Genomic DNA, 13,939 nt, shown 5'->3' with positions numbered 1-13,939 from the left:
GGGTCGCCTCCCCCCCCCCCCCCCCCCCCCGTGGTGTTACTTGGGAATCTGCTTTAAATTCAGTTAACTTCTGAGTGGCTGCTTCTCAGTAGCATGAGTAGAACACAGACCTTCTATTTCTACATCTGTGTAGATGATACCGTACTTCTTTCTTCTGTTATTGGCTGTGACTTGCAGAATGTTAGATATTAAATGTCACATTAATTCTACAAATCTTAAGGTGAGCTAAGGTAAAGGCTTGACTTGCAGTAAGAATAAATATATTTTAATTTCATTTTCTTTAAAAAAAATAAAATATTTTTCTTTCTAGATATGAAAAGTTTTAGAGTCTCCTTTGTCCTTGGATACACCTGTAATTATTCTTACTGCTATAGCCAAATCACAGTACATAGGTTGTTTAGAAGTGTTTAGTGTTGGGAGTGCTAGAAAGTTCTTTGAATATCAAGTTTGATTATAAATGCTTATCCTTTGATACCTCTGAATGCTCTAAAAAACAGATACTACAGACTTGTAATCTGGCCCCCAAGAATAATGCTACAAGACACAAAGATACTACATATCTTTTAGGTTTTTTTAGTACAAATTGCATAGTTTGTTTCTTAAGAATTTTAGTATTTTAAATCTTTGTGGTGGTTAAAAGTTTTGGTTTGTGTTTCTAATTGAACAGCTGTGTCTGGACTTAATCTTAGAATAACTTTGGTAGACCCCAAGTTTTGAAAGTGTGGTAAATTTTAGGGTCTGATATGTCATGCAGGTTGGTTTGTGGTGGGTTTTTTACTAGAAATATTCCTGTGACCCCTCTGAAACGTTTTAAAGAAACGCACAGCATTTCATGGATACCAGTTCACTTGCTGCATAGTACCTCCAGAACACTCCTCTGCAGTACAGATCTCTTTGCTCTATTAGAAGAGAAAACTAATGCTTGAAAGTTGAATCTTGTGTTTCTAGCTTTCTGAATCTAAGAAACTGCTTTCTTTGGCTGATTTTTTTTTTTTTTTTTTTTGGCTTTGAATTTGTTCATCTGGAGGAGAACTTGTTCCAGAGTGAGAACATTTGCTGCTCATCAGGTTTCTTCAGGAGCTTTTGGCAGTACTAGATTCCAGGTTCTTCTCTGTGGGGTGGGCTTACCTCCAAAACTTTTCTTACCCACTGTGATTTAAAATTAAGATCCTGAGTAGAAGAACAGTCTTCTGAGATTCAACTGAAGTTCAGTGGCTTTCATCAATTGTGTTTTTAATGTAAGATGTTCTGTACGTTGCTAGCAATTCGTACAGCTTTTTATTCCTGCTTTTAGAACTTTTTTGTAAAATGCTGTTTGGATAGTGCTTTCTCAGCTGTCAGGTGTATTTGAATATGTAAAATTTGATATGCTGAAAGTGTTTGGCATTTAAAATTAGCTAGAATGAAAATTATCTAGCCATTCTAGAATGAAAAAGTGTTTGCTTTGTTTTCAGGAAAGTTTGTTTTCAGGAAAGTTTGTTTTCAGGAAAGTTTGTTTTCAGGAAAGTTTGTTTTCAGGAAAGTTTGTTTTCAGGAAAGTTTGTTTTCAGGAAAGTTTGTTTTCAGGAAAGTTTGTTTTGAAATATCAATTATATTTCGGCTTTTATGACTTCTGTTGTAGAAATTAATTTTGTTTGCAGACTGCATGAAGCTAACATTACAGTCACAGTTTAATACTGACAGTACAACCATCATCACACTCTGCACGTTGGCAGTCAGGAGCTCCAGCCCTGGTCCATGGGCTAAACGAAGACACGTAGTAAACAGGTTTGGCTCAACTGGACTGAGCAGAACTGCACCCTGATTATACCCTGTGGAGTGACAGTTACACCTCAAGCTGGGGTTCTGTACGCTGAAATATATGGAAATGCTTTTATAAGAGCTATAAACCAGTGTATTGTTGCACATGAGTGACAGCATATGGAAAGCAGATGATACTGGAAGCTAATACAATGCTTTCGTTTCATTAACTGCTATAAATAACAGACTTTAGGTTTCAGATCTTCACAAATACTGTTAAGCATCTTTCTGAAAATGGGATGTCCCTAAAGATCAATTGGGGTTATGTTGTTAACGGAGCGTAGGGAAATGAAAGTGTAAAGGCCCAAAAGGGCGGAGAAAACCTCTGGTTTCTATAAAAGACAGTACATCATTTTCTTGCTCATGTTTATTTAAAAACAAACAAACAAACAAACCCACGACAAAAAAACTCAGGTGTGTTATCACTTTAGCCTTAAAAGAATTAAGAAAGATCCTTTCACCTGTTAAGTTTATGCCTTTATGGTACTGTGATATAATTTTTGGAACACTTACAGTGACTGTACCTTAGTTTTTAACTTATTTTAGCATAAATCATTAATAGTCTAGTTAAGAATGTCCAGGTATCAGTGGTTGAGATAATTTCTATGTTTCTCAAAAATACTTAAGCATTTAAAAAAATATTTTAAAAGCTGTGTTTTGTGTGGACTAAGAAATTATCAAACTATATCATAGTGTAGGCTTTTAGTCCAACATTAACAATGTTTTAAATGTATAAAAAAAAATCTAAGCAAAGTAATTTCACACTATTACCAAGATCATTATTTAATATATTGTCCTGTAATTTACACAACAAGTCAATAGCTGGGAATGTTTGGTTTTGCGTTTTGCTGCAATTCTGTTTCTGCATTTTGGGGTTGAGCAGTAACTTGTACAATTCTCCATTTTCAGTACTCCATAATGAATTGCTTGGTATGAATAAAATTAATTTATCTGAGCCCTTGGGTCCTGAAGTACGCTGTTGTTTGGTGTTGCCTAGGGTTTTTTTGATTAGGAGGTTTTGCGTAAGTGAGCAAAATGCTCGCTTACTATTTTTAAAATTGTACTGCAAATAACTTTATTTTTTCAAAGGCTTCTTGTGCAGTGTTTGCATATCAATGCTGCGTTGTAGTGCTGTTGGATAGTAACTTGACAGCCTTGACTGGTTTGTTATCAAACCTAAAAAAAAAAATGTAGCAACAAAACCATTTTTATTTGAAAAGCATGTTTTAACTTCTAATCAGTTTTTATAATGGCATATTCATGTGTCAGTGTTGATTTCTTCATGCGGCTTAAAAAAATCTGCAAGATATTTCTTAATGCTGTTTTTAAAATTATCTGTGATGTCGCATCCTGGATATTAACTGTTACTGTTTACACTTCTGTTACAGTGTTTAGTTCATTGCGCTTAACCTGGTGTTTGGATTAGTGTTTGGTTTTTTTTCCCTGGTCCAAAAGCTTGATGCCTGGTTCTATTTAAGAGACCGAGAGTAAAACCAGCAGGAGTCAAAATGTATTCTGCCTCCGCCCGGGTGCGGAGCGGCAGTGCTGTTTCCATGGCAACACACGGGCTAGTGGGAGGGGGGGGATGCTGACGCCTTTTCCCCGATTCTGAGAGTTTTCATATCCAAACATGATTATTCTTAGCAAGATTATCTTAAAAATGAGTGTTTGTAGGAGAGGAGGAAGTAACATTGGTGAAAATCGTCAATATATGTCCAGGTGCTTCTTGTGGTGTTTTGTTTCTTCTTTAATGGTGAATATTTGTTAGTGCAACACACAGCTTTTCGCTAATGCTAGAAAAACGTGCTAACTATAGCAGCAGCGATCTCAGGCGTGTTAAATGTGGGGTGTTCTAACGTTTGGTGCTGCAAATGCTGTTGGACAAAACCTTGCTTTGCCCTTTTAATGAAAGCTGCCTTCCTTTGGGAGACTATATTATTAAATATAGTTGACATTTCACTGGGAGCAAGTTCTGGATAAGCAAAGGGTAAATAGTCACCATTCCAGAGATAACAAAGCTTTGCAATTAATTTTATGTTTTTTTAGAAATGGCAGGTTTTAGAGCAGGTAATATGCTGAATTGGTCTTCCATTACTGTAGTGCAGCTGTGTCTCAGCCTCGCCCATTTTATTTATTATAGGAACCATAGGCTGATAACTTGTCTTCCGTCCTCAAGCTTATAAATAAATCCTTCTTCAGTAAGTGGATTGAGAAACCGTTACGTTCTACTGTTGGAATATGCTTGGGTTTTTTTAGAAGGCTGAATATTTTGTATCGAGACTATTTTATTTAGTCACCAGAGATGAATTTCTTTCTTGATTAAAAATACACAAACCTGAAATTACAGGAAAGAGGAGTGCAAGCCCCAGAGCATTGTCTGCCTGTCTAATTTTTTAAATGAAGGATTGGAATAGTGGCAAATACCGTGTGTGGGAATGAATTTATTTGCATGGAGAATTTTCACCTTTTCCTCTGGCGGTGGCTCCCACAAGATGATGTCACCTTGCAGCTCATTGGTTGTGCGGCACCTAGTGCGGGGAAGGGAGAGAAAGATGCCGGCACAAATCTCAGTGGTGGATCTAGGGTGTTTGCGAGCAGTTTTTGATAGAATCTTTGATTAGTATTGAGAATTTACTGCATGTGGCCATGTGAGGTGCTGGGTCCGTCCAAGGGTGAGGGGATTGAAGCGCTATCAGAGGAATGAGGCGGCTGATCTGCAAGAGGATCTGTGATTGTAAGTTGAAAAATCTGGGTGGAAGGAAAGAGACAGGGAGTGCTGGTTAGACACATTGTGGGAGGATGTGTAGCAGAAAATGCATGCATGAGTAAAAGAGGAAAAGGGAGAAGCGTTTGTCTTTGGTAGACTGGCATGATAAAAATTATGTTAAGGGCTTTCCTTTGGGGAAAATATTCAGAAATGGGCAAAAATATTCAATCTCTGCAAAGACATTTTCCCTTTGTGGGAATGAATGTGTAGGATTCTTTTTTATGTTCAGTTTCACGGTGGTTAATTATGAAGGCAAAATAGTGTTTTATAAGAATTTAACGTGTAGAAAGTGCTGTTTATTTCTCACTGTCATTTTATTCCTAGGTCAGAGACAGAGGACAAAGTGATAAATATTTGTTTTTATTTATACATTTTGTGGATTTCTGTGAAATGTGAGGCAGAATAGTTGATTAGGAAATAAATAAACATCCATTCTAATAGTCGTATTTTTATTTAACGTATCCCTTTCTAGACAAAAGCTTTGATGATGAAGAGTCAGTGGATGGAAATAGGCCATCATCAGCTGCTTCAGCCTTCAAGGTTCCGGCACCTAAAAAGCCAGGAAATCCTTCAAACAGCGCAAGAAAGCCAGGATCAGCTGGTGGGCCTAAGGTTGGAGGTAATGTAAAGCTATTCACATTCTAATCGGTGTTCCCAGAAACCTTGCCAGAGCAGACACAAAACAGAACTTTGGAAGGTGATGTTTAATTCATGACTGCAGTATTTTTGCAGAGCTGAAAACAGTGAGGGACCTTGTTTTATGTAATTATTCATATGTAAAGGTGTGTGCATGTCTGTCTGTTTCTGTGAATGTACATTTAGCTTATAAAGGCCTCTCATTTTATACATAAAATTAACATCTGGAGATAGCAGTTGTGTTGGTAAAATAAATATCTGCATCCTTCTGATGGAATCCTCACAACACTTACTGTATATATAAATATACTGTGAAATTCTGTAGTAGGTCTGTGTAGATGGATATTTTACTGTAGGTCTGCACTGTGTTTCACATGGCTAGAAAGGACTAGCCGTCAACCGTATACCTCTACAGAGGTGTATATTACACCTGAATGACTTTTACTATTACTCCTTAAACTGTCAGAGTAATGTGAAATTGGTTGTAAAAGATAAAAAACGAGGGCCAAAACCCTTGCCAGGATTTTTTTTGCATGGTAGACTTCAAAGCATTATAATGATGATGCTTACTAATTATAATCTTTGAACATGGAAGTCCGCATTTTTTTAGGGCGGGGGTAATCTAACAAAAGCAACTGTTTACTGCTACAGAAGTGGCAGCTTTTTTTTTGATGGTTCGTGTACACATTCAGAAAAATATATAATCAAGTGGAAATATACATGCTTCAGGTACGGCATTTTTCTGAATAATTGATTCTTTCAGTAAGGGATTTTTGTAAGAGTAAGTAATTTTTTCATGTTCCTATTCATGTAGCATTCCCATATGTGAACTGCAAGATTTGAAAGATACACTTGCCAAACAAGCTGCCTTATGTATTTTCATATTAATAAGATATATCTAATGTTTTGACAACTTACTGTTTTTCTAATGTGATCTTCAGAATTCTTAGTACCTTGAGAAGATTCCCATAGGGTAGGATCAGCACTGCCATAGCATAGCTCAAAATTGATAGCAGTGTGAGTCAGAAAGTAACACCCAAAAGGCTTCCTAAAGGAAGTTATTTCTTGAAATTGACTCTTATTATTACACAAATAAGTAATAATACTATCATCTCCTTTAACCTGAAGCATGGTGGTTTTTGCATGCAAGACTAACATATATAGTACCAGAACTGAATGCTCAAGATTCCTGTTTCTTTCAATATGTGCTTCTTTTAATAATATTTTATTAAATGTAGATTTTTTTCATGTAAAATTATTTTTACGTGTAGACTTCTACTTTACATGCTCTGCAGTAAGAACATGGAGATAGGAGAGCAGGGGAAGGCAAATAAGAACAGAATAACCACTAGACTGGTTTTTTTCAATTTATCTAAAAATTCAGGAGTAAAGGAGATTAAAAAAACAAAAATTATGACATTGTTTTTCCTCCTTTTCCTATATTGCTGAACATAAAAATATTAAAATGAAAAAATCCAGGGAATAAGTGCAAAATTCAAACGTGTCAAAACCAGGGAACTTTGGCCATTCCTTGCTTTATACCATCTTCTTTCATCTCTGGAAAATACTGAAGAGTGTTCACATACACATCTGTTTCCCCTCTTTTTTTATTCTGTCAGTATAACTGTAGTCAGAATTTTTAAAACTTAGGATTAAAAGTTTGGCTGGCCTTTATAATGTTGATTAAATTATTCTTTGAATGCTTGTCTGTATGTGCATTTGTGGTGTGGTTGGGCAGACTGCTCAGATGCTTGACCGTGGAGAATTTTTGCCTTAATATCTTGTAGGAAAGATGTTATGCCTTGTATTCTACACTAAATGGCTAGAAGGTGGAAATTTGTCTTCCAGTCTTCAGACTACCTCTGCTGTTTTCTCTTGCTGTCTACCAGAGAGAAATTTTTACAGGTCTATTTATCTGCTTGTGCATAGATTTCTTTCATTGCATATAACTTCCTAGTTTAATTATTCTTGGGTGGTTTTTTTTTTTCCCTTCAGGTTTTCCTGGAGTTGACCCTCAGTCTTTTTAGCGTTTTCCATATGTCACCATTGGTCAGCAAAGCTGCTGTTGCTGACTTTGTTTTTTAGCAGCTAGTATTTGTTTTCATTTTACTCCTGCTGCTCATTATTTGTATCTTTCAATGTTTTTCTCCATCTCCATAGTTTGAGGTTACCAGTATTTAAACTAGTTCTATCTAGTAACAAGCTTGCTAGCAGATAAAAATCTTAACTGTCTGTGCTAAGACAGCCTTACCCCTCTGCATAGTATTTACAAATCCTGCATCCCCTAGGCTAATAAAGAACATTAGTGTAGATGCCAAATATATTTCTTAAACAAGTTGATCAAGTCATAGTCTCTTCCAGAAGTGAGGAGTTTCCCATAACATTATTCATATGATCAATGATACTAGGTCAGACCACAGGTCTATATAGTCCACTGTCCCATCTGACAGTAGTCAGAAATTGCTACTAGAAAAATGTACGTGAACAGGGCAAGTGTCTAGAAGCACATGGTCATTACAGGACAAAGTGCTGGGTTTAGAGAGCTTTATTCTACAGAGAACCACAGTCTTCGAAGCATCCGGTTAGGGCATCCTTTTCTGCTTATCTTGAGACTTCATGGATCTTTATGGCTACAAAGAAACCTTGATGCTGTTACGCATCCACTTTCTCTAGGGTCTGCTTTGCAGGTGCCCTAAAGGACACCTGAGATTTTTCTCCAGCCTCAAAATTGCCATCTTGATGGAGCTAACCTGTGGTTTTGGAAGTTGTCGGCTCTTGCTGATTTATTAAGGCTCTATCAGATCCTGCAGTCCCAAGTCCTTCTGCTCACCGCTGCATTCCAAGCCTGTAATCGGTGGGAATGTCATTTCTAACCTTTCCCTCGTAAGCAGTGGCTGCAGGTATTTCAGGCTCCTAACTGCTCACCTCATGGTTCTGCCACCTGTTGGTCCTGCTTGCCTAAGTTTTCTCTGACTCTTTCATATATACATACTAAGAAGTTGCAGCAGCTCCACTAACTCTCTTGCTTTTTCCTTCCTTTTAACAAAAATCTCCAAAGTCATGTAAGTGACACCCCCCATAGCTGAAGTGGCCCTTCGCTGCAGTTTCTTCTCTTCAGGCTTCTGTGACCAGGCAGAACTGCCAGTGCAGGTAGAAACTGTTGAGTGTAGACTGAAATTACTTCAAGTTCCATTCATTTATGCTGCCTTTTACGTTCCACAAATCCTTTTCCAAGGGTATTGCTTTAGAAAGATGTGTTTTCCTTCCTAGCAGCTGTAGACGACAAAGTAAGTGCAGCTTTTTCCTGGTTCCAAAAGGGAGGGGAGGCTATCCTGTCTTGAGGCTAAGAAAATTAAACCTCTTCTCCATGCTGCTCGCTTTCTCTTCTGCCGCTATCTGTTGAATTATACCTCAGATGCACGTGCTTGGCTTTTCATTATATACTTCATGGAGGTGTTTATTATTGAAGAAATGGATAATTCCATCACTGACCAGATACTCTGTTCAAGTAAAAGAACCCATCCAACCTGCAAAAAGAGATTTTTTTTTTTTTCACTGTGATGGACACTTTCCATTTCATGTAGGAATGCACTTTGGTGACACTGGAAATGCAAAATCATCATCCAGGAAGGCAGGTGAAACAGCAATGTTCGTTAGCAATAGCAGTGTCCTTCTCAGGCTGGAATTCTCTCTCCTTGTGCTGGGAACGACTGCGAGAGATCTTTTCCTGTCAGCTGTAGGGATGGGAGAGCTTGTAGAACTTGGGCATTTGCTGACAGGTGCGATTAAGTCTGTAGAAGACAGCTTGCCAGAAGTGTATCAGAGCAGTCAGCCTCAGTGAGGTACTGCCCTGAGCGTAAGAAATCCAGCAGTCTCTCATCTGACTTCACTGCTGGGAGTTGTTCGGACACTGACCTTCTTGCTTGTGATGAATGAGAAGTGATGGGTCTTCAACTTAATGGGGCAGTGCTTTGTTTGGCATATTTCTTATTGCATGGTCAATACACTTTCTCAAGTTAGCCCTTTGCCAGGAAATGCACAGGTGATCTACTTATTTCTGACACACTTGCTTTCAGCTCTTCACTCAAGTGGCAGAGCCTCTGGAAAAAAAAAAGTTCCCTTTGCTTCAAGACCGCCTTAGAACGTGCACTGTGTGTGTTGTGCCCTTCCAGAAATGGATATTGATGGGCTCTTCCTTGGCAGTATGACAAGCAGCTTTTTGATTGTAAGGGGCACCATTATTTGCAGTAGAAAAAGACTTAAGTTGCGTATGTCAGCCAAAAGAGGTATATTCTTGTCCCTGTCCAGTTCAAGATCTCTAATAGGGGCTTTGGCAGGTTCTCTTGCAAATGTGAGCTCCCTGTTCCAAGTCTTCTAGGGAATTGTTCGCTTGTATACTATTCAGAAGCTTTATGTAGTCTAGATGTTAGTAGGAAACCTCAGTCTGTACCTCAGCAAGAAGCCTGACCTCCTTTCTTTTCCCAAAATGTCAATTTAAGTCAGTAGTCTTTAAAATTGATTAAATGTTGGAATAGTGATACTTCAGTAGAGCCATGTGGCATTTGGAAGAAAAGCTTGCTAATGAAACCCAATCATGACAAAAGTTGGTATTAACTTTCTGTTTTATGAGAAGCTCAGTAGGTCTGGAACATCATTCTTAATGTTGTAATTTTAAACAAGGTGGACTTTCTACTTTTTGCAGTTATCTTCAGTGGGAAGATACTGCATCATGTATTTTTACATATGGTTTGTTGGCTTTTTTTAATCTATAGTTGATTGGCCTACTTGTGCAATTACACGTTGCTAACTGATGTTGCTTTAGGATCAATCATCCAGTAACAAAACAGCAAAGGGGATGTTATTAATTCAACTGTCAGAATTATTGTAACTCCCGTTTAAAAAGATATTTTGGAGTACGAATGTTGTTGATGCCAAGCATGAAGAATATGAAGTGAAACCCCAAGGACAAGTTTTGGTTTTTTTTCTGTCAAAAAAATATGTGTGCATGCAAAAAATGGTTTTTTTCCCAACACAAAAATTGTGATATTACTTTCTTTTCTTAACCTGTTCAAAGGATCTGGTCCTTGATGAATAGTGCAACTGTGCCAGCTTGAGGTTTGATGCTGGCATTATTTGAAATAACCCTCCCTTTTTAGGATGGTCTTAAGTCTTAAAGTTAAAAAAAAGGCCTTCTAAAATTTGATGATCGCTCAAAACACATTAAAAATATCTCCTGTTAAGTAGAAATCAAGTAACTGGAAAATTTGTGAGAACCCAGTGAACAGATTTGGCAAAAGAAGTCTGTGAGAACTGTAATAACACCATACATGTTTTTCTTAACTACAGGAACTCATTCTTAACTGTAGGAAGCTATTCCCAATTTTAGGAAATTTAAGTTTAGTTTGTGTATCGATCTATACTTATTCTGTCAGCATTGTAATTCCATTTTTTCCTTCTCAAGAATAGCAGTACACGTCTTTGCTGAGAAGTATTAAAATGGTACTGATTTCCTTCTTTTGGCTTTTCCTAGCAGAAGACATTTCAAAGTGTTTAAAGGCTTTAGTAGGAAACAGTTTAAATGGAAAGAATCATAGAATACTTTGGATTGGAAGGGACCTTTAAAGGTCATCTGGTTCACCCTCTCTGCAATGAGCAGGGACATCTTCAACTAGATCAGGTTGCTCAGAGCGCCGTCCAACCTGACCTTGAATGTTTCCAGGGATGAGGTATCTACCACCTCTCTGGGCAACCTGTGCCAGTGTTTCACCACTCTCAGTGTAAAAATTTTCTTCCTTATATCTAGTCTAAGTCTACCTTCTTTTAGTTTAAAACCATTACCCCTTGTCCTATTGCAATAGACCCTGTTAAAAAATTCGTCCCCCTCTTTCCTATAGGCTCCATTTAGGTACTGGAAGGCCGTTGTAAGGTCTCCCCGGAGCCTTCTCTTCTCCGGGCTGAACAACCCCAACTTTCTCAGCCTGTCCTCATAGGAGAGGTGTTCCAGCTCTCTGATCGTTTTTGTGGCCGTCAGAAAAGCTCTGCATAAAACAAATACGGTACTGAAAAATGGACTTGCCTTCTGAAAACTTAGCCAGGTGAAGTTAACAGCATTAAAACTACATACTGTAGTTAAGAAACATTTTTGTTAAAAGGGCTTCAGTAATTGTGGAACTGTAAATACAGATTGTTAGTGAATGAACTTGAAACAAGGTAAACTCATGCTTGCTGTATTGATTGTCTTCAGGCTCATGAAGACAGTTCTGTGTTTACTTGCACCAAAAAGCTTCATAGTAATTAATGCCCAAGTTGTTTGTTTTTTTTTTAAACTTTTTTGTTTTGCAGAAAATAAATTCAGGAGTCTTTCCTCTATTATTTGTTTAGCCCTCTTTAAGTGATTTCTAAAGTGCTGTATTTGCTATGTAAAATGAACTAGGATTTTTTCCCCCCTATTATTCTATATTGGCCCTTTGTATGACATAAAAGTGCTCTGAGATAATCTTGGTCGGCAGAGCATCCAAGACATTCTGTGGCTTTTGCTTCCCTTTTTGGTTTCCAGGTTGTTGTGAAATTCAAGGATTTTTCTGCCAGATCTCAGCTGAAATCAGCCTTTCTTTCTTTCTGAGCAGCCTTTGGGATCAGCCTTGAGTATCAGAGTCTGAATCAGAGGATTTGTTACAGAAGACCTGTTTGCTTCCTTGTTCCCACAGTGAATGTCAATTAACTTCGTTCCTGTGAGAGATCCTTGCCCATGAAATTGCTGGGCTGCAATCCTGCAGTCGTGAACTGCTGCTATTTTAACCTAACCCAGAGGTCAGGGAAGTAGGAGGACTTCCAGCTTTCCAGGTTGTCTGAGAATTGTTGGATTCTGTTGTTGTTGTTTAGTCCCCTGAATGGCCCTTCAGGAGAGGATTTCCTTTCACGTGATCAGTGGTCTGTTCTCCTTGGCTGTTACAAATGCTTGTCCAGTCCCTGGGGTCTCCATTCCTCTGACAGACGCTTTCCTTTGCTGCTAGCCTCGGCAGGTGGATTGGAAAATCAACCTTAATGAGGAATCTGAACTAAAATAAATAAACATGATAAATTATAAATATATATATGTACATATACCTTCAGAGAATATATAGTATATATTCATAATTACTGTTAGTCTCTGTGTTTTCTGTGTCACCCAAGGACAGCTGGCAGATAGTTCATACTACTTTAGTTTGTTTTGCACTCATTTCTAGAAGCTTCAATTAGATTGTAGGATTTGTTTTGTTGGTGTAAGCATAGTACTGCATCTGGTAGTCTTCCCTCAAAAGGCTGATAGCCTAGAAGTCAGCTTACAAATGGATAAAATAGGAAGAGAGTAACAGTGGAGCAGAAATTAAGAGGTCTGGAGGTAAGAGCTCACTATACTGTGAAACCTTCTTTTGTCATCTCTACCCCATGTTCTAGTCCCAAATGTCCTACTAGTCATCATGGTAGTACCAAGCAGTGCTAAGAATAAGGAAGACAACCCATCCCTTGTTTAGTCTGCTAACATTGAATACTGATTTCCCCCCCACCAAGTAGTAAGAGGGGGAAGCAATTTGTTTATATTTTCGTATGGGTGAATCCAGAAGGAAAAGGAGTGGGGAGGAAGCTGGGCTGAGATCAGCTGGACTGAAATCAGCTGACTCTGCCACTTGGAGTCCTTGTGGACTGTGGCTGGCAAAGACAACCATTCCAAAATATTGCTGCATTGCTGCTTTGCGAAGTAGTAGGTGTGATTCTTCTCGGTAGGGCGGGGAGGGAAGGAAGGATCTTCTGTTTCATTTCTTTGGGCAATTACATATGCTCTCAAATAAAGAAGCAGGGAATGTAGAAGCATAAGATGCAAATTATTTTTATGATTTAAGTAGAGAATTTTCACCAAGGGTCCAAATATTACTTTCAACAAATAAATGTACTTAAAAATATGAGAAAAACAATACATTAAAATCAAATCGCTTTGATCCTCTGTCTTGGCCCAGTGAACTGTTAGAAGTAAAAGATAAAAATATGTTGTCTAAAACATGTAAAACTAATTGTGTAGTTTGTGATGACAGGCAAAGTTAGTTCTAATTGTTCTTAATACAGTATCTGTTTAAACTGTTTCAGAACAGAGCGCACAGTTGAAGAGAAGTGACAACAGTAATGAAAATACTATTTTTCTGAAACCATTATACCAAACAACTCCAAAAAATTCACAGTATCCCAATCTGTTTTGCAACACAAATTATAGATGATACAAATGAACTGTTTGTGTTCCTGTGGTGGTTCTCAGTAATTTCTGCAATGTAAAATAATTAGTGCAATTTTCCCTATTCAGGTGTAAAAGCAGGAACAAATTAAAATAAAATGTAAATCTTAGGTTATTAGAAAGCTATATTAAAAACTGAAAATAAGACTAATGCTGTCATGCTCATAAAATTAGTGTAACTTTAAAACTCACCTGTTGAAACTGAATGAATGAGGCAGGGTCTCAAATGTATATTCTTTTAAGTATTTGTGAAAAATGAATGCCAATAGACAAAAGAAATACATGAGTGCTTTGAAAGATTACTGTGTGAGCATGAACATTGTGCATGAGTTCAAAGATGACCGTATGAGCTTCCAGTTGAGTGGAAACAGGCATTAATCAATGATGAGATAAGCCTGAAAGAAATCAGGTATCTGTATTCTTGCTGCTTATGGAACTGATTATTTTTTTTTCCACACCCAGGGTTTGGTCTT

At 37.7% G+C, this 13,939-nt stretch overlaps 1 protein-coding gene across 2 annotated transcripts in view; it reads left to right on the top strand.

Annotated features, from left to right (window-relative positions):
* The window catches only part of CLASP2 (cytoplasmic linker associated protein 2), a 150,318-nt gene that overhangs the window by 54,406 nt on the left and 81,973 nt on the right, over nucleotides 1–13,939 (top strand). For both annotated transcript variants that reach the window (XM_009894997.1, XM_009894995.1), the window contains exon 8: nucleotides 5,040–5,186. In XM_009894997.1, the coding sequence (XP_009893299.1) occupies nucleotides 5,040–5,186 (147 nt within the window). The remainder of the gene's footprint in view (nucleotides 1–5,039; nucleotides 5,187–13,939) is intronic.

Source organism: Charadrius vociferus, unplaced genomic scaffold (assembly GCF_000708025.1).
Source record: "Charadrius vociferus isolate BGI_N301 unplaced genomic scaffold, ASM70802v2 scaffold51, whole genome shotgun sequence".
Classification (NCBI taxonomy): Eukaryota; Metazoa; Chordata; class Aves; order Charadriiformes; family Charadriidae; genus Charadrius; species Charadrius vociferus.
The sequence above is the reverse complement of the archived record's forward strand: the minus strand, read 5'-3'. Positions and strand labels throughout refer to the sequence as shown.